The 22,392-nt window shown below is 36.1% G+C and overlaps 1 protein-coding gene across 9 annotated transcripts in view; it reads right to left on the bottom strand.

Annotated features, from left to right (window-relative positions):
• CADPS2 (calcium dependent secretion activator 2) overlaps nucleotides 1-22,392 on the bottom strand; it is a 564,312-nt gene that overhangs the window by 17,441 nt on the left and 524,479 nt on the right. For all 9 annotated transcript variants that reach the window (XM_030826808.1, XM_030826805.1, XM_030826801.1 and 6 more), the window contains one exon: nucleotides 9,583-9,690. In XM_030826808.1, coding sequence (XP_030682668.1) covers nucleotides 9,583-9,690 — 108 coding nt within the window. The remainder of the gene's footprint in view (nucleotides 1-9,582; nucleotides 9,691-22,392) is intronic.

A 22,392-nucleotide genomic window follows, 5' to 3' on the forward strand; every position in this document is an offset into this window, starting at 1 on the left:
GTTCTCCAATGAGAGAAAAGAGAGAAATGGGTTTAAAAATCAGCATGAAGAATGTAGGTGAGGTAGGGGTGAGCACTTTTTTCCCCCCAGTGAAATATTTTGTCCATATTAAGATAGCAAAATTTAGAAGATGTGTTATCTAGGGCCGTGCTAAGATCAGGAAATTCAGGGCTCTATCTTACAGGTTAGGTGTTTATATGAAAGTTTAAAATTATTTTATATATAGTTTCCTGCCAATGCATTCAGTAATCACATGTAATGATGGTTCTGCTGGTTCCTTACACAGATTTTTTTTTCTTGGATTTAGTCAACACTGGTGACCTGGCTGCCACTGCTGTGCCCACTTGTGAATGGTCTGACCTTGCAGAAGGCGTGATTCACAGAGGGGGACTACAAAAAACCAGCACAGAAAATGGCTTTAAAGCCACCATGCCATTTGTTTAAGAAGTTAGGATGGAAGGGATGGAGGGTAGTAGCTATCTGTTCTATGAAAACATTGCAGTGATCAACTGATAGAAATGCTGATCTCAGGGGAAGCCTGGGCATTTCCATGAACAAGGCACTAGAGACCAGTTGAAGTGCAAGCATGCAAAGTCACAGGCTCTACATATAGAGGTCAGAATTTCTAGACCATCTTAAAGATGAAAGATACATGAAAGCAATGCTAAATAACTTTCAAAATGCTCAACATCTTCCTTATAATCAATTCAACAGTCTTTTATAAAATTGGTAGAGAGAATATTCTAATTTCTTCAGTGACTTAAGCCTTTGTTACTGGCTCAGGTGGATGAATGCAAATATACATTATGCAATTGGTGTTTAGAAAAATTTCTCCACGAAAATGAAAGTTGTGTCACCTTCCATTCATCAAAGACAGTTTTACCATTGTTAGGAGAGCTTAGGTGATCAACATTTTTCTTTTTCCTATTCAAGCAAAATCCTCTGGTCAGTTTGCATGTGGAATTTCTTTTTTTAATTCTGAGCACAATTAAAGGTGAGTTAAGGCTCTGGTGGAAATCTAAAGAGCATCAGCAAATCTGAGCACTGCTCAGCTTTTGAATTGCTTTTCTACTTCTCAGTTCTTTTAAATGGTTTTCTATGGCAGGAACATTTTTCTTAATTAGTCACAGCTAATTAGTGTTCTGGCATAGACAAGTAATCAGAAATGTCAGAGCTGCAAGGCTACATCTCCCTAATCCTTTGATAATAATTTAGCCTCCTGGGAGGGCCCCAAGCTGCGGTAAGTAGTGACTGACAATAAGGCAAAATTAGGTGGGCAGCAGACCATTAGGATAGAAAAATAAAAAGCACTACCAAATCCTGCTGAGCACCATCAGGCAACTAACTGCACTGCCAGATGAGGTGCCTGTTTAAGCCTGTGTTGTTAATTAGCTGATTCTACCAGACCTGCCACATATGTCCAGGTGCCTCATGCAAAGATGTGTATTTCTGGGAATGTGCCAAATGACAATTGTGTTCCACGATCACATTTCAAGAATCTAAGCAAGAAGCCCACATATTTCTTGAACATTCTTTTGAATTATCAAAGAAATAAGATCAACAAACTATAGTACACTTTCTGGTTGAGTTTCTTTTAGGCAATTGGGCATGCTTATCTCAAGTTTCTCAGGTTTTAATTCACCAAAGCTCTGATTCAAATGAGGGCCTTTGGCCTCTCTGAACCACGTCTGGACATGCCACAGTTATTTTGGCATACACCATACATCAAAAGTTGATCCTTTTATAAATTCCTACACTTACAAATAATAACTTAACATTACAATGAGGATTATTAACTCAAAGGAACCAGACAGCTGTAATTCAAGAGCAGAGGTTGCAAAGAGAAACAAACTTTAAGGAAAAAAAAAAAAAAAAAGCTGAGGAGCAGCTCTGTATGGCATCTACTGAGGCAGAGAAGACAACATAGAAACAGGCTTGACTATGACTATCTTAAAAGAGGTCAAACAACTTCAGTGTGAGTCCAAATACCATAAGTAAACCAAAGCAGGATTATATACAATGCAACACAACAATGACAACAGCTGGAAAACAATGTGTTAAAAGCAGCTAAGTAACACATTGCTACAACATGTGAGATGAATAAGACACTGCTCCTATCATATATATAACCAAAAGGTTAGTCAAACTTTTTATCCACCTTTAGTACACAATGAGGTACTGAGGAACACAACACAACAATGTTTAGAAACAAATTACCTCAGCTGGGTATGGTGGCTCATGCCTGTAATCCCAGCATTTTGAGAGGCCGAAGTGGGCAGATTGCCCACTTCAGGAGTTCAGGAGTTCGAGACCACCCTGGGCAACATGGTGAAACTCTGTCTCCATTAAAGTACAAAACATTAGCCAGGAATGGTGGTGCACACCTGTAGTCCCAGCTACTTGGGAGGCTGAGGAAGAATTGCTTGAGCCCAGGAGGCAGAGGTTACAGTGAGCTGAGATTGCACCACCGCACTCTAGCTTTGGCTACAGAGTGAGACTCTGTCTCCAAAAAAAAAAAAAAAAAGCCAAACCAAATAAATAAATAACCTCAAACAGCCTCAGGTACATCACTGTACTCATATCATACATCCCTTTCTACTGATGGAAAAGGAAGATAATGGCTATGACACGGGAATAATATTAGTATTTGAGTGTTGATAGGAAAATCATGGTTGGACATATGGATACAACAGTTATTTATATTTGAGTACTTTTATATAAAAATAAGACCAAAATGAAAATACCCTAATGGGAATCTATACTAATTTATGAAGACCATATAACAACTATACAGTTATTAAAAAGTGAAAAATAATTGAAAAGAGGAAAACTGCTATTTTAAAACTTACGTTCACATATAAGAAAGCTTCCCATTTTTCTTTTTGAGACAGGGTCTTGCTCTGTCACCTAGGCTGTAGTACAGTGGTGTGGTCATAGCTCACTGCAGCCTCAAACTCCTGGACTTAGATGATCCTCTCGCCTTAGCCTCCGAAGTAGCTAGGACTACAGGAACACACTATCATGGTAGGCTAATTTTTTTTTTTTTTTTTTTTTTTTTTGGAGAGACTAGGTCTTGCTATGTTGCCCAGGCTGTTCTTGAACTCCCAGATTTAAGTGATCATTCTCAGGTTGACCTCTTGAAGTGTTGGGATTATAGGCATGAGCCACCCTGCCTAGCTAGAATACTTCTATAATATCGTAGAATTAGAAGACATGCAAGAAGGCAAAGATGGTCTTCCATGTCAGTGGGTTCCAGCCTGCATTCCTAGTAAACAGGCTGATTACATACACAAAGAAACTCGCCCAAATAATATGAATGAAAAAGTACATTATCAGCTCTAAATACATACAAAGAAGTGTATTGTGAAAGTTCTATTTAATGGTCACTCTTATCCATATTTTGTTGATTTCAACTGTGTATTGTGAAAGTTCTATTTAATGGTCACTCTTATCCATGTTTTGTTGATTTCAACTGTGTATTGTGAAAGTTCTATTTAATGGTCACTCTTATCTATGTTTTGTTGATTTCAACTATTCTTAGGAAATCAACATAGTAATAAACAATCTTTGAATACATTAAGAATAGCAGTGTTAATCTTACCAAGAATGAGTAAATTCTCACTTCAAGTTTGGGCATTGATGTGAAACACTAGCTCAAAAGTTCCGGGCAGGCTGGGCGTGGTGGCTCATGTCTGTAATCTCGGCACTTTGGGAGGTGGAGGCAGACAGATCTTCTGAGGTTAGGAGTTTGAGACTAGCCTGGCCAACATGGTGAAACCCTGTTTCCACTAAAAATACAAAAACTAGCCAGGCGCAGTGGTACACACCTGTAGTTCCAGCTACTCTGGAGCTGAGGCAAGAGAATCATTTGAACCTGGAAGTGGAGGTTGCAGTGAGCCAAGATTGCACCATTGCACTCCAGCCTCGGTGACAAGAGTGAAACTCCATCAAAAAAAAAAGTTCTGGGCATTTCCCCCTTTCTTAAAATTTGGGAGTCCAGAGGCAAACAAGAGCATGTAAGTGCAAAATCAGTTTCATTTTGAGAAGCATATTCACTTATAATATTTTCATTATTTTCTTTTTAACTTACATTAATAGGCTACTGAATCCATTTATATAGTATAGGTCAATTTTACTCAAAATGTTTAATTTAGAGTTTCTTCACTGGAAAGTAAGCAGTCTTTTCACAGAAAGTCCTGGGAAATTAATCCTTTATAAAATGCTGTTTGGATGAATATAACTGATTAACTATCATTTAAAGAATTACTTTAAATTTTACAAGACATCATAACATTAAAAAAATCTTGTGGAGATGAAACTCCTCCACAATTAAACATTTAATCAATTTATAACAAAAAGCATGCTTAATCTGCATGATTTACCAATTAAATATTGTACCCTCATGTGTCTTCAGCAACATGAGAGCTAAAATGAGATAGTTTCCAAGGGATTCAAGCTGGGCAGTGCCCAATAAATGCACAATGGTTTAGAGAGTTAGGTAGGTTTAGTGTCTATCTTGGAAAATAAGATGTGCTTCCGTCAACTCTCAATTGCCTCCACATTTCAACATTCTTGGACCTTAGAAAATGACAAGAGAAGTGCTGTTGTGGTCATTACTACAGATGTCAGTTTTGACTTCTGAAACATGACTACTTTCCAGCCCAGAGAGCCAAAGCTCTGAAGAAATGTACCAGCATCTCTGCTGACACATGGACACCCGTGGCTTGTGCTACATGTTCTGAAACCTAAGAGAGTGAGCAGCCACTCTGCCTGGGAAGAAACATCACAATAGGCATTAAAAATAAAATTGAAGAATTGGAAAATCGTTGTCATACTTTTCATATTGGGATCAGGTTGAAGGCGGTTTTGATTTGATAAAAATTTTAAAAAGACTGCTGACAATGTTGCCTTATGTGTTAAAAAAAAAGGACATTGGGGTAAGAGAGAGAGCCTCAAAGCAGAAAACCTTTCTTTTGATATATTCATGATCTTTCCTACTACAGGATAACTTCTTTCAGTTTTTCTTACCCAGTAAGTCACTTTTTTAAAGTTGGAAAAGTAAATGTAACATGTAGATTATAAACTTAGCATGTGCCTCAGTGGCCACGTGAGAGGCAGGGATACCCCCTGTTTAAAACATCCTGGTCACCTGGAAACACTGAGCCTGAATACAGAATATACGTATTGCAACTTTAAAAAAAAATTTGGGTTTCAGAACCATAGTGATAGATATACACAATGTCATATGGCACAGCTGTTTTTGTAGATAGATTTTCTTTTCTATTTATCTACTGCACATGCTACTGCTTCTTAGGTGGGACACCTTGTTTTCACCTGGCTATCACAAAATAACTTAGAAATTACTATTCTGAAGTACAAGACCCTTTATGCAATCAGCCCAGTAATTTTGGTCATCATTGCTAACATTAAAACTAAAAAAAAATTGGTTTAAAATCTGGAAGAGTTTCAGAAATCATCTGGAGTTCCAGACCAACATCTTTAGTTTATACGTACTAAGTAAACTGAGTCTTACATAGATGGCATAACTTTTTCAGACTCACCCAGATATTTAATGGCAGAACTGTGGTTGGAGCTCAAGTTTCTGCATTCTCAGACCAGAGCTCTTCCCATAACTCTATTTTATCATTTCAAATTTTGTTAAGTCAGAGGTAAGGTAGAGAGAGCATAGACTTTGAAACTTGAGAAATACGATTTCAAAATTTGACTCAACAATCCACAAGTCACTTATCTTCTCTGAGTGGGAGATGTTTTAACCCAAAAAATAGGGATACAATGGGATTGACGGGATCCAGCCTAGGAGCTTGGAAATGATATAGGTGAAGCACCTAGCACATTTCCTGGAACAAGGAGGTGGCCAGGGAATGGTAGTGGTGAAAACTACAGCTATTATTTTGATAGTTTGAAAAGATTAAGGATGTACCTTAAACAAACTTAGTTTTCTCTGTTAACATCATGGACCGGCCATAACTTATTTATACTTTTAAAAAGTTATTTCTGTTTTAAGCAAAAAGTGTTTTGTAAATGTGACTACTTATGAAGTGAATATAATGCCTTCACATTTGTCCTAATATTAGCTTTTGTGACCCTCAAAGGATAATTTTAATTTTAATATTTCAAGATTTGATGTAAAAAATTGAAGATTATCCCATTTATGACCTTTAAGGTAATGCAGATTTTATTCATTTCTTCTCTCATACTTTGACATTAATGACTTATTATTGGAGATGGGGATGATAGCAGCAGTGCAGAAGCAGATTTTGTATGGTAAATGGCTGTGTAGGTTGTACGCTGAAAATTCTTGAAGATATCATTCTCATTCCTAAAACAATGGGCACAAATCTAGAGCAATGTCATGTTTTTTGGTCTTAAGCAATAGCAGCTTATTTAAACCAAATCCTGGGGTATTTCATCACAAAATCAGGAACAATCAAGATGTTTAAATGATCAAAAAGTTATAGAGGTCAGGGATACTGTGAGTAGTTAGTTACTACACTCAGGTAAAGTTCCACAAACTTAACATAGCTGCATCACCTGCAAAGATTATTTAGTAATACATGCTTTCCAAAAATGTTGGGGGCAGGGTGAATATGTTTTGCAGGCTATGTTTTTATATAAAAATAGTGTTATATGTGGCATTTCCAAAACTAAGTGAAATTCTTAAGAGTTTAAGACCTGATGTTGCATGACCCAGAAACTGTAGCCCTTGTTTTCTAATCTGGGTTGGTTAAAACCACTAAGTTTTAACTCATTATAATGTGTGTATAAGCGTGTTTTCACTTGCATCTGAAGTTAACAAGATCCATTTACTTACTTATATAGGAAATACTCTAATTGGAATAGCAAAAGTTTGTCATGATGCCTGAATTAAATTATTCTCTTCCATCTTTTATCTGTAATAGGCTAAGGTTGCTAACAGTATTTATAGGGTCATTATTTTCAACTGTTTTTTGACACCTAACAATATTATTTTAGGCTCCAGCCAAGTGGATTTCCAATAATTACATAATGTCTCTTGGTAATGATCTGTTGCTTGAGATACACATTCTACTTTACCTTTCAACACGTACTTGATAACCTCTCATTTTCTAACTATAATTGAGGCAAATTCAGTCTTGGCTAATTAGGGGCTTTTAGTATCCCCTCATACATGTTATTCCTGATGACAAATCAACAGAATTAGGGTCTATTTTTATTTTTAAATAAAGTAATAAAAATGTGCAATTTAAAAATATTAGAATGTTTAAGGACATTACAATTATTTTACAAATAACAAGTCCAGTGTTCTACTGGGGATATTCAAAATACAAAACCTTCACAACCAAAACAGAATGGTTGCTTATTAAGGGTTACTTTTAGACCCATAGCCATGTCAGATGCTTCGGCATTGAATGAAAGTATATATAACCAAGGCAATTAAACCAGTGTTATATTTTAATGTTGGCCTCCTTAGAGCCACTTTAGTTCCCTCTGTCTGTTATTGTTGCCACACAGAAAGTCTTCCAAAGAACTTCAGTGAATGAAGAGGAGTTGGAAGTAGAGAATAACTTCAAGGAGAAAAAACGTCTACCTTTATAATGAACTGATGGCAAGAATGGATTGCAGTAAATAGGTCACCAAACTGAAGATGTTCAGAAAGTTCACCCATTCCCCTTGACAAATCTATCTATGATGGTCTACTTATAGAATGGCTTTAACTTTTCATCATAGAAGATGTGCTTTAGCTATTCTAAGAAGAAACATAATGGGAATAACATCAACTCAATTTCCCTCTTCTGTTCAACAGTTTTGAAAATCACCACATTAGCAGAAAAAGTAAAAGAGAACTTGGAAAGGAAACATATGCTTGTGAATTCAGAGCAATACCAAATGCAAGCACAAGTTGCTAATATGGTTTCAGTATTTTGTAAAAGAGCCAGCTGGATGGATGATAATTTTTCTACCCCTGCAGGGCATCAAAGCTTTTAGAAAATCATTTTTTTCACACATATTAACACTTAGCTTATTAAAACAGGCAATACTTTTTATTGTAAGATAGCCTGAGTAAAGGGTAGAAACATAAAGCATGAAAGATAAGATTCATTTTGACCACCCAAACTGACAGTGAACACTGACACGAGAGACCATGGCAGAGAGGATGACGTAGCAGGACCTTCTGCAACTGCCACAGCTGAAGTGTCACCATGAAGCCCGTGAATTGCTGTTACGAAAACATTTGCAGTAACTTGCATAATTAAGTGAAACTGCCAGAAAAGCATTTCTAAAATGCAGAGAAGATGTACATAAATAAATAAGCTTCAAAGCAAATATTACATTTAGGAATCTGTATTGTGGTGAATTATGCAAAGTTATGTCACAAGCAAAGTATCATTTCCTTTGAACTGACTGTAAAATGATTACAAATGAATGACAATATTGTTATTTAAATTGACTGCTCTGTTAGTCTCCTTTACAGATACTGAATAAATGAAACATGACGATCACAGTATATACAAAACCACAATGCCTAAACGAAGTTCTTAGTGCTGATAAAAATGTAATACGGCATATTTTAGCACACATCAGTACTTTAAATCAAGATAAAAATGTTCAACAGTAGAGTGGCAGATATTTGGCTTTACTGCAGCTTATTTGTTTGTCTAACAGTAGAATATCATATTGACTTAAAACATCTTATAGTAAGGACCACATCCATTAGAACATGATTCTGTTTATGGAATGCTGCAAAAGGCAAGTGAAAAGATGCTGAACACCATGGTAAAATTATTATTATCTGGCTTTTTATAACTAACCTCAGGTTTTTGAGACTCATTCTAATGGTGACAATTTTCATATAGAAAAGGAAGCTAATTAAGGCCTCCATCAGCAGTCAAAAGAAGTACAAAAATTATCAACTATATTAGCTGCAAATGAAGAGGAGTTGGAAATGGGGAATAACTTCAAGGAGAAAAAACTTCTACGTTTATAATGAACTGATGGCAGGAATGGATTTCAGTAAATGGGTCACCAAGACAAATAACTGAAGATGCTCAGAAGGCACCCCACCAGCCCCCCGGCCCACACATCAACAAATATATCTCTGATGGTCTATTTCTAGAATGGCTTCAACTTTTTTTTTTATTTAGTCATTTTTTTCAGACAAAGTCTCACTCTTTCACCCAGGCTGAAGTGCAGTGGAGCAATCTGCTCACTGCAACCTCCGCCTTCTAGGCTCAAGCAATTCTTGTGCCACAGCCTCTCGAGTAGCTGGGATTACAGGCATCCACAACTACACCCAGCTATGGCCTTTTTTTTTTTCTTGTATTTTTAGTAGAGACGGGGTTTCACCATGTTGGCCAGGCTGGTCTCGAACTCCTGACCTCAAGTGATCCACTGGTCTCAGCCTCCCAAAGTGCTGGGATTACAGGCATGAGCCACCATGCCTGGCCGGCTTCAACTTTTTAGTATAGAAGATACAGGATCAGAAAAAGGAGACTATGCTTTGCAAACATAGCATCAAAATTCAACTTTTCTCTTTGCAGTTTATCTACGGTGTCAGCATACCTTGCAAGGGAAACTACTTACATCAAATAACTTTTCTATATACATTTCCTCATTGACCTTTTCTCGAAGAATATCTTGGTTTTGCCGAACAAACATAATATAGGTGTCTGCCAGATCCATTCCTGGTTTCTGTTGTGAAGGAAAAGCAGGGGGAACAAAACAATATCAGGTCTCAATTGTGAAATTATTATTTAATCACACCCTGAAAAATAATTTTGAAAATTACAGTCATAACATGAGCTTAAAACTAAACCAACAGTGAGCATCTTCAATGCATTCCATAATTAAAGCAAATAAAAGTTTCTTACTGATGTTCACAACTTGAGATCAAATTGAAAATATAGAGTTGTAGGTCTGTAGATATCTTTTTTTATTGTTGTTGTTAAATGGCTCTCTTGAAAGGCCAGTATGTTAAGCAGTATAAATGAATAAATTTTTCCAAAAAATTTCCATATGTAATTATAATTTCTCAATTGCAAATACAATTTACTTTGCATCATCTCTGGCTGGCTTATCAATAATATCTAAAAATGCACTGAGTGCCATGGCTCATGCCTGTAATCCCAGCATGTTGAAAGGCTGAGGCAGGTGGATCGCTTGGGCCCAGGAGTTCAAGACTAGCCTGGTCAACATGGTGAAACCTCATCTCTACAAAAAATAAAAAAAAAATAGCTGGGCATGGTGTTGTGCACCTGTAGCCCCAGCTAGCCAGGAGGGTGAGGTAGGAGAATTGCTTGACCCTGGGTGGTTGAGGTTGCAGTGAGCTGTCATCGTGCCACTGTACTCTAGCCTGGGCAATAGAGCCAGACCCTGTCTCAAACAAACAAATGAAACAAAATAAGACCAAACCAAAAAATGTTAGCTTTCCTTAGGGTGCCTCCCTCAACTACGATGGGTGTTCAAGGAATACAAACTAATTTTTTTTATTATTAAACTGAGTAAAATATTTTGAAGAAGATATTGGGGAAAATATTTACTATATTACAAAATGAAATGTAAAATATCTTGTGGATTAACCATTGCTTCTACTCAATATTTACCAATGTTATCCAAATAATTTATTTCCTTTTAGAAATGTGGTAAGAGTATCAATGAACTAGTTTCCTATGTAGAGCCAAAGATGTGGATTAAATACCTTTCCAAAGTTATTTAACATTTGGTGTCTTCTAATAGTAGAGGAGGTAAGACAATTTCTCCTTGCTATAGATGCTACAAAGTCAGTACTCGGAAGGGATAGAAGCCTGCATGGCTGCTAAAGACTTTTTCCTTCTTGATTTATGTTTAGCTCTTTCTTGAACTTCATATAGCTGGACTAGATAATGAAGGTACTTACTTGTGTCATATACACCTGGGGTTGGTTCCTAATCTGTATTGAGTTGTTGATTAGAGTATGACATTAATAAGAACAAAATGATAACTATCTATCATTAGGTAGATCTGCTACCAATTAGATAGGTAGATCTATTAGATTAGGTAGACCATCGACCTAATGATAGATAGGAGAACTGATGCCCAAATAATCCAGTTAGCCTTGCATCATTTCATATTCACAGAACACATTTATAACCTTTGTCAGCAGACTCATTTGCAAAAGTAAATACCATAAGAAAATTAGGTTAAAGAGGATATGGGTCATTTAACTATTACCATTGCTGGAAAAAACAACTCAAGGTACACATGTGAGTGATGCTAGGACAGTGGTCACATCTTCTCCCTAAATGAAAGAGAGTTCTTTCCATTTTTTTGGAGGGGGCATATTTTATATAATGTAATAAAATTGACCATCTCTTAACCAATATATAGTATAGGCAATGAGCATGTCTTACTTATTCCATTTATAAAAATTAATTTGATTTTTTTGTTACAAAGTTATTTCTGTGCAGTAAGAATTACTGCAATTTCTTACTGCTCTTATATTTAGCCTAAGGGTAAATATATACCACATAAATTCAAGGATCCTTTCAACATGACCCTGATACAACATTAGCTGTAACTTGAAATAACTATATAAATGTCTTTACTGGTCTCTCCTTCAGTAGTATTTATACACAATGTTGTTCATCTATTTTCAACCTAATGGAGGCAACTTATCAAATTCATTCCTTCACTATTTCAATAATTCTCATCAGTAATGTTTGAAAGTTTAAACAATTACAAGGATAAACAATAAAAAAGCTAGACTGTTTTCTTCTTTGGGGCTAGGGAGATTATACATTAGTTTTTCCAGTGAAGAGGCAGGGTAATTTGTACAAAGATTACTACTATTAATACTTGAAGGAAACTAACTCCTAAGATACATATTTCTCCCTGTGCCTCTCAAACTTTGTCAAAACACTGAAAATGAGAACATTCAAAAAACCTGCTGCTGCAGAATGAAAGTGACATGAGAACAATTTTCAATACACACTAGCAAGTTAGCTCAGTATCTAAGTTTCAGGCAAGTACCCAGAAAGAGGATGCTGTAATATACAAAATACCAAGGTAGTTGGGTACAGCCCAGTTGAACTGGGAGTTGAAGAACAGACAAATGGGAAGCTTGTCTTTACTACTATTTCTCCCCACCCCAACCCCATTTTTGTTTCCATCTTTTAAAGGCCACTGCTTAGACATTCAGTTCAGTCAGTCACTAGACCTATCAGTCTCGGTGGAAACTAAGTTATGGCCAGGAAGACTGAATAATGACTTTAAACATTTACCATAGACGCTAGGGCAATTTCTTTTCTGTTTCCTTGATCACTTATAAGATTAGACTATCATGAAACACTGTCCCGGAAGAGTTTATTTTCCACCACCTGAAACTAACAAACACTTTACAGTTTAAGCCTGAAAGAAAACGAAATGCTTTTCCCTATTAGCAGATCCAAGGGATATAATACTGAAATTTCTAAGTTGAGACAGTTCCACAACTTTCTAAGGAAATAAAAATCTCTGGTTGAGGATCTGAGGCAAAGCTCATTTAAAAGTTTGTTGTAAAAAATTAAGTGCTTCCTTTTTTTTAAAAAAAAAAAAATGCATTTTCTTCTCTTTTGGCAAATTAAGATCCACTTGCCTAAAAAACAAACCCAGGATTCTTACATTCTTCATTGGAATTATTTCTTCCTTTATCATTGAGCTGTTTACCTATTCTTGAAATTGTGACATATGGGAATTTCACACCTAGTGAATATATTTTCATGTAGCTTGTGGCATGAGTGTATAATCATTAAAAGAATATACACAAGTAAGAGTAACTGCAACAGCTGGTGACATTTACCAATTAGAATTGTAGTTCTTTAAAACACTTTATCCTTCATTTGGTGTATGAAGGGTAATTATCTCTGATAAATTGCTGAAAAAGATGTAATTTTCCTTTTAAACAGTTTCTACCTACAGTACAAATGTGTTTGGATAGAAGATATTATCGCTGGTTCAACGCTCCCATGTGCTAAAACTGTGTTTTATTACGGTGGTAAAATTTACACACTGAAAGTCACTGCATCTAATTCTTACATTATTAAGTGTTATAAGAATATGAAGTTTAGTGAAAATAATAACAACTAAGTATGCTAGTACATTTTTGTGGGTTTTTTTGGTGTGTACATGAAAACAACGCATATGATTGCACTGTAAAGACAAACTATAACTACACATTCTGATACAAATGCATGACTACCAATTATATCAAGAGTGGCCTCTTAAACTTCAACAGCTGTGGATTTATATTAGTTTTCATTAAGAATATTGTATTCTACAGAGCTATATTTAGAAATCTCTTCTAAATTGGTAATCATAGTTTTCTTAATATTAGAAAAATAACAAAAACCATATGGTAAGTACTCTACGTATTAAGTCCCATTTTGGAGTAAATTATTTTTTTCATACTCCCATTTAAACCTCCAGGATCCTTAGTTCACTACGCACTAACTCTTCCATCTTGTTTATAAAGATAGTAATCTCTAAATCAAAGTAGCAGTTCCTAAATTACTTTTAATCTCATTCAGAAAATAATAGAATTTGTCTAGCAAAGTTATAGTAAAAGAACACAAAAATCTAAAAAATTCCCCCATGAGCACAAAGGGATCAAGAACTATGGGAGGAAATCAAGTATTTTAAGGTGAGTTCCTCTGACACTGTGTAAGTAACCAAATACATCAGTGAGTGAATGAGTTTAAGAAAGGGTGCAGACTCCAGCATTTTTTTTTTTTCAAGCGTTAATCACTAGTTAACCTAGCAAGATGAACACGCTGTTTAAAAAGAAGAGAAAAAAATTCCTTGTTAATTATATGCTGCAAACGCTCTTGCTTCCTGCTGCTACACCTAATCCCACAGGTGCAAGTCTTTGCTTTCCCTATTCATGGGTAGATGGGTGCAACACTGCCGTCATTTTTCAAGGCAACAGATTTAGATACAGAAGAAGCTGCTTAACCTTCCGCTGGAGGTTAACAATACACTACACAAACACTGTCATGGTGCCTATTTAACAAGGAGACAAATTTTTAAATATACTATTCCAGTCTCAAAGCTTAACTGGAAGCTACAGTGTAATTGACTTAATTCAAAAGTGCACTTCTCATAACCTAGAAAAGCTTGCCTTGAAGAAACAATCAAGAGTGGAAGTGTAATATCCTGCGTTATGATTATCTGCATGCTTTGTAAATGAAATACCTGTGTCTGGCCATTCATTACTATTTGAGAAAAAAGGATCATGTAAGATATAAGATAAAAAATAACATGTCTTCGAAATTTGATATTGTAGTTGGAGCAATTTGTATCTCAACTCTGGCATTTAAGATTCAGTAAAAATTTATAATTGATCATAGAACATAGTTCTACAAACATATAATTTATCTCAGGTATTGTTAAAAACAATATTTTTCTTACATTATTTAATATATCTTTAATGCTCTGGCATTTATCCATCAATTTCTGTATTTTTATATTTGAATAAAAATGTCCTGAAACTTTTCAAAAGCATTTTAAGTAGTTTAAATAAGTTATATGTTCTCACATACTTAAAAAAGGTTTTTTCATATATTCATGATCATTATGTTGTAAAAAACTAAATACAGTTTGCAAAGTTTTTTCAAAATAGATTATATTGTATTCCCACAGAAAACCAGATGGAAATACGCAGAGATTACAGAGCCTTCTAATTATATTTATGCCAACTTAAATATTTAATAAATATGATGGGAAGAGAAACAGTTGATAAAGAGGGGGCTGGATGCAGTGGCTTATGTCTATATTTGGGAGGCTGAGGTGGGAGGACTGCTTGAGGCCAGGGGTTTGAGACCATCCTGGGCAACATGGCAAGACCCTGCCTGTATAAAAAAGTAAAAAACTAGCCAGGCATGGTGGTGCATTCCTGTAGTCCCAGCTGCTTGGGAGTCTGAGGTGGGAGGCTGCGGTGAACTATGATCACACTACTGCCCTCTAGCCTGGGTGACAAAGTGAAACTCTGTCTCTAAAAATAATTTAAAAAGGGGCAGAGAGGAAGAAATTTAAAAAATGAACAAGTCACAAATATATGCATTTTAAAAATAGATTTTTAAAAACCATGAATAAAAAAAACTCATCGTTATTTAGAAAAATTCCAGACCGGGTGCGGTGGCTCATGCCTGTAATCCCAGCACTTTAGGAGGCCAAGGTGGGCAGATCACGAAGTCAGGAGATAGAGACCATCCTGGCTAACACAGTGTGTTACTAAACCCCGTCTCTACTAAAAATACAAAAAATTAGCTGGGCATGGTGGCGGGCGCCTGTAGTCCCAGCTACTCGGGAGGCTGAGGCAGGAGAATGGCATGAACCCGGGAGGCGGAGCTTGCAGTGAGCCGAGATTGCGCCACTGCACTCCAGCCTGGGTGACAGAGCGAGACTCCGTCTGAAAAAAAAAAAAAAAAAGAAAAGTTCCAAAGTATTATTTCAAGAATGAAGCAGCCAGTTAACTTTTTTTTTTTGTTAAATTTAGCAGTATTCAAAATTCTATTAATTATTATATGTTTAGGTACTTTTGACTCCAAATTGGGAGTAGACAATTCTGAATTAAAAATAATGACACCCACATCCTTTTGAAAACAGCTTTTAGATTTAGAGCATGTAACGTGTGTTTTAAGTACGTACATTTCATTCAATTCCACATTTCTAAGGGGCTGTTCCATTATTGCAGAGTTCTTGCCCCGGATCAGGGTCTTCTGTCTGTTACCTGAGTATAGTTGGTAAAAGGCAGAATCCTACCTTAATGCTATGAAGGTATCTGATATCAGAATCTATTATAATTAATGCTATTAAAACTTAGGTAGTCATATTACTTTTATTCTTAACAGTCACACGAATGTTTCACATTATTTCTTCTAAGTAGTTACATAATTTATACATTTATAGGTCTAGAAACAGTTATGTAGCATTAGTATGTTACATTTTATTGTATCACTGGGGGAAATCCTTTCAAAGAGAAGTTTCTTTTAAATATTAAAATAAATACTGAATGATAGTTTAAGATATTAGCCTGAACTACTCAAGGAGGCAAGTTAATTTTCAATAGAGATCTATGGGTTTACAATGCCTTCCCCATTTGGGACTATGAGGACCAAGCATCTTGCTATTTCTGATCTATGGTTAGATCACTAACATCCCAGAGTTTAGAGGAATAGCTGCTAATACAGTAGCACCAACAACAGAATGTGCTAATGTGTACACTACCTATGAGCTTTATACTATTATATTCATGAGTAGCAATCGTAACAATGATGAAGGTTTTAAGTCTCTCAGTTCACTAGCCTTTCCCTCATTTACAGTTGTGTCAATTAGAAAATACTACATGAAGACTTGAAGAAGTAAAATTAAAATGCTGCATTATTTCATTTTTAGCTTTTAAAGTTTAGATGAAGTGGGATGGATTTACTCATCTCAATTTGGAACCATTCGGATTTTGGCTTAAGTGATACCTCAGGGTGCTAGAATGCCAGTGTCTGGAGGCAGCTCATGGATTTATCTTACATAAGAGAGAAAAGCCAGACAGATAAAACACAAAGGAATAGAGGAGCAAAACATTCATCTGGAAAGCACAACACACAACCTCCTCCACTCCTAGATGAGTGAGGCTCTTAATCTGGTCCTGGTGTGCACCCCTCTCTCCAGGTGAATATGTCCCAGTGGGCAACAGCTCCGTTCCCCAAGTTCTGTCTGGCTCTCATGCTGATGTACAGCTCTGAGTATTCAGGTGCCGTTATCTAAGTAGTAAACAACATGAGAAGCAAGGAAGCAAAAGAAGAAAGAGGGAAAACACTAATGTCACTGAACTGACTGATTATACCCTAAAAGCCACCAGTGATATACGCAAAGTGTGTACTATTCTAAAAGGGAACATAAATGAAAAAATAAAAAGCTAATATTGTTCACTCTGTGGAAGGCAACTGGTTTTTCTTTCGGTAACTGGTCATGTTCTTAAGTAGTGAGCGGGAACTAGTGAGTAATGCATGGGAGCCAGAAGCATCATTCCAGGTAGAAACAATAACAATTTATTGCAATAGTGCTTTACATTTACAAAGCATATTCAGGATAATGTGCTCATCGAATTCTGAATTCTCATAATGAGGGAGGCAGCACAGGGATTATAGGTTGGTGCAAAAGTGATTGTTTTTTTTTTGTCATTAAAAGTAATGGCAATACTTTTAAATACTATTATCCTCACTGCATGGGTGGGAAAATGGAAGCCCACAGATCAAACAGCTCGACAGGAGCAAGGTGGAAAATGAACTCAGATCCTCGACCCCATATCAAGTCTGTGCAGTACAGAGGTGGGTAAGAACCACCTTTTGGGGATTTTGAAATGAGAAATCTTTGGCAAGTATCATAAAGATAAGAGAATATTTGAGAGAATTATTAATGAAGATAAGAGAAGGATTAGCCATCTCCTTCATCTTAGGACAGACCACCAAGATCAGGCACCAGTACGATTAAGCCAATGAAGAGAGACAGTTTCTTCCTTCTTCCTCATTGTTTTGGTCTTTTCTTGGCCACAGTAATCTTTATCATAGCCTCCAAGTCTCTTCAGCTGTTCCACCTTAGTGTCTAGCATAGAGTTGGTATGCAGCGTGTGTGATAATGTTAATAAGAGCATTATAAATAGGGATTTTTCAAATCAACACACATCCTTAAACCCCAAAATGTCCTGTAACTAGTATGACAACAGAATAAAATTCCAGAATCAGAGCTGGAAGGAAGCTTTAATGTCATCTTGTCCTATTTCCCACATAATGCAGAAATCTTCAGTACCACACCTGGCAAATAGTGGTGCAGCTTTTACTATGTCACCTTTGTAAATAACTTTTTTTTTTTTTTAAGTTTTGTCTTACACTGATTTCAGTTCTGCTCCCACTCGTTTTTAGTCATTGTTCCTAGTCCTATCTTCTTGACTGATACAGGCTCAGGCTGTTCCTTTTTCCAAACAGGAGCCCTTTACATATCGATCAGGGCTATCTTATCTCTTAGATTTTTTTTCCCTCTTTCTGGGAACAGTCAGATTTCTTTTTTTTTCCTTCATAAGCCATTATTTCCAGACCCCATTAACTAGCCTGGCTGCTCTCTACAGGAGGAAGTAAAAAGAAAATGTTGCCTTAACAGAATACAGATGTGACTTGTTCACAATCATACAGATGTGATTAATACGGTATAAGTGAAATGATTATTTCCTAGAATGTAGATACTACATTTTATTGTAATCAATAATAATAATGTATGATAATAGCTAGCATTTATTGTGTACTAATTCTATTCTAGGAACTGTGAAAACTGCTTAACATATTCACAATAAGCCTATAGGAGGTGTAATTACATCTCCATTTTACAGAAGAAGAAACTGGTGCCTAAGGTCACACTGATAATAGATGAAGTGATGGAGCAAGGATTCAACTGCCAGCAGTTTGGTTCCTCAGCCTGTAAGTAACCCCTCTATTATGCAGCCTCCATGGATCTATATACCTGATTTTTTCAAAAAGTACTCCACATTATTGTCAAACATGATCTTTTATATAACTTTTTAACATACATTTGCTATCAGCTACATCTTACACATCTTACAGGTGAGCAAAACTTTTTTTTTGGGGGGGGGGTTAGTATAATAATTTAAACCTGCAGAATTTTTGGTTTTGGCTTAGTATTCCTATGTTCAAAGCTAATGTGAACATTTTCATCCTCATCCTGCATCTAATTTCTGTCAGATCTGAGTTCCCTTCTAAGTTATTGTTGGACAGGACAGACTCACCTCGTCCAAGTCTTGCTTTTTCTTTCTTTTTTTTCAAATGTCTCTTGTCCTTGCCAACATGAACATTCCAAGGTTCTACGATAGGGCCATAAACTGTATAACTGCCACAGAACTCCTCCCCAAGATAGGATTGTCTAGCCAAGAGCAATCTCTCAAACTATGCTGAAGGACACAGTTCATCATCTAGATCAGAAAGATATCAAGGAGAATCCTACCAACTTCTTTGTGAAGAGGCACGTGCCTGGAATTTATTTCTGTTCAGGACTATACTGAAGCATTTTTCTCCTAAGTATGATTTTTTTCATTCATAAAGTGTCACGAAAAGTATACATTACAAAGATACAAAAGACTATGCTTATTATATTTAAATGGTTTGATTTGGGTCATTTTCTGTTAACTCATACATCTTCAAATGTGCTATAATTATAAGGAATATCTGACAAATAAGTATGTTCTAGGAACATGAATTCTTCCTTTTCTGCATAGGAATGCCACTTAGCTTCATTTGTAATTTTCACCTTATAGAATCAATTTATTTATTGCTTTAAAAACATTCCAGCCAGGCATGGTGGCTCACGCCTGTAATCCCAAGACTTTGGGCAGGCGGATCACCTGAAGTCAGGAGTTTCAGACAGCCTTGCCAACATGGTGAAACCCCATCTCTACTAAAAACACAAAAAATTAGCCAGGTGTGGTTGCACACGCCTGTTTTCCCAGCTACTTGGGAGGCTGAGGCACGAGAATCACTTGAACCTGGGAGGTGGAGGTTACAGTGAGCCAAGATCAGGCCACTGCACTCCAGCCTGGGAGACAGAGTGAGGCTGTCCTAAAAAAAAAAAAAAAAAAAAATTCCGACAAGCGATGGTATTATCAGAAGGTATTGCCTTCTTATCCAGAAAATTTTTTCTAGCTCTTTATTTTCTCATCACCTTCCAGGTGGAATTTTTGGGCCCTGTTGTCTCATAGAGAGACAAGAACTCACAAGGTGACAGAATATTACAGTTAAAAGAACTAATGCAGTTATGTAGCTTATTCACTCATTTTATAGATGACTAGACTGGGGCCACTTAAGTAATGCCCAAGGTCATACAGTTTCAAGGGCACATAGCCACATAAAATGAATTAACAGTAAGGTATTATTAAGTCCTTGGCCAGTGCTTTTTTCTTTTAATAAACATTTTATTTTAGAAAAATTTTAGATTTACAGAAACACTGTGGAAATATTATACAGTTTCTATATAACCCACACCCAATTTCCCCTATTATCATCATCTTACATTAGTATGGTACATTTGCTACAATTAATGAACATATATTGACACAATATTATTAACTGAAGTGTGAGCTTTATTCAGTTTCGTTTTTACCCAATATCCTTTTTCTCTTCCATATCATTCAGGATACCACATTACATTTAGTAATTAGGTCTCCTTGGACTCCTCTTGGTTGTGTCACTTTCTCCTACTTTCCTTCTTTTTGATGACCTTGAAAATTCTGAGGAGTATTCTCAGATATTTTGTAGTGTATCACCTATTGAGATATGTCTGATTTTTTTTTTTTGATGATTAGACTGTAGTTAGAAGATTTTTAGAGGAAGACCATAGAGGTAAAGTGCCATTTTCATCACATCCTATCAAGGGCTGATATTATCAGTATGATTTATCACTGCAGATGTTGACCTTTGGTCAACTGGCTGGGGTAATATTTCTCAAATTTTTCCATTGGAAATTTATTCTCCCCATCTTCCTTTGCAAATTGTACTCTTTGGGAAGGAAGTTACTATGTACATCCCACACTTAAGGCGTAGGGATATATGCTCCACCTCCTTGAGAGGGAAGTATCCATATTAATTATTTGGAGTTCTTCTGCATGGGAGAGCTGTCTTTTCTCCCCATTACGTACTTCAATATTTACTTGTATCGGTATAGATCAATGGATATTTATTTTATGCTTTGGATTATAATCCAGTATTACTTTATATATTTGCTCGCTCAAATTATTCTAGCTTAGGCCACTGGGAGCTCTTTCCATCATCTGCTGTGTCTCTTTGAAACACAGAGTTTCTAGTTTTGTGTTTTTTGTGAGCATCTCCTTTCTGTTGCTACAAGATGCTGCACGTTCATCTTGTATATTTTCCAGCATCAGCCATTTCTCCATGGAGCCCTGGTTCATTTCATTAAAGATTAGAGAACAAATTTGAGTGCTATGTGGGCTTGTTGCTACTGGGGCATCACTGTTTCTAGGCTCTCTGAGCTAACAGAGCAAGAAAATGTATGTGAGCACATTAACACATGCATATACATATATCTAAAAATACTGTTAAATGTAACCAGCTCTATGTGTACTAAGCTAAAGACAAATTCACACTGATATTTCTAACTCTAATCCATTACAGGATAATTCTAGTCCCCTTCCTTTGCTTGCCTCTAACCTGACTCCAACAGTGAGAAACCTGGCTCCTACCAACCACCATCCATTTACTTAATTGTTCAATTCCAATACACACATATAGTGGCTTCAAAATTGTTAAACTGTGGAGAAAAACTTTATCAACCAGAGTACAATGCTTATTTATAAGTTCCATTTTCTCTTATTCTTACAGACTCCACTAATTTCCAAAGTTACTCAGATCAGCACTTTCCTCGCTCCTCTTTCAGTGAGTTTATCTTATACATTCACAATAGAATTATTTTATTATAGTTTCCTTTCCAACCTGGGATTCTGTGATCACCTAATTGGTTTTTAAATAATTGAATATACTCAAATTCACTCTTTTTGCTATAAAGTTTGGTTTTGACAAATGCACAGTGTCATGTATCTACTGTTACAATATCATACAGAATAGTTGCTGTGTTCCAAAAAATCCCCTATATTTGAACAATTCAGCCCTCCCTGACCTTGAACTCATGGCAACCACTAATCTGTTTACAGTCTTTATAGTTTTGCCTTTTGTAGAATGTGATATAAATGGAATCATACAGTATGCAGCCTTTTCAAATTGGCTTCTTTTGGCAATATGCATTTAAGATTCATCCATGTCTTCATGTGAGATGAGAGCTCTTTTCTTTTTGCTGAATAGAATTACATTGTATGGACATACCAGTGGTTATTTATACATTCACCTACTATAGGACAATTTTGGTTGATCCCAGTTTGGGTGATTATAAACAAAGTTGTTATGAACATTTGTGCATAGATTTTGGGGTGGACATATGTTTCAAATCAGCTGGACAAGTGCAGAGAACTGTGATTGGTGGGTTACACAGTAAGACTATATTTAGCTTTAAAAGAAACTGGCAAACAGTTTTCCAAAGTAGCTGTAGCATTCCTACCAGCAATGAATGAGAGTTCCTGTTGCTCTCTTATCCTCATCAATATTTTGCTGTTGTCAGTTTGTTTTTGGATTTTGGCCATTCTAACAAGTACATAGTGGTATCTTCTTCTAATTTGCATTTTCCTAATGACAAATGATATTGAGCATTTTTTCATAAGCTTACTTGGTATCTGCATATCTTTCTTGTTGCAGTGCCTGTTTGGATCTTTTGCCCATTTAAAAAGTTTGGTTGTTGTCATATTGTTGAGTATTAAGA

Source organism: Nomascus leucogenys, chromosome 13 (genome assembly GCF_006542625.1).
Source record: "Nomascus leucogenys isolate Asia chromosome 13, Asia_NLE_v1, whole genome shotgun sequence".
Classification (NCBI taxonomy): Eukaryota; Metazoa; Chordata; class Mammalia; order Primates; family Hylobatidae; genus Nomascus; species Nomascus leucogenys.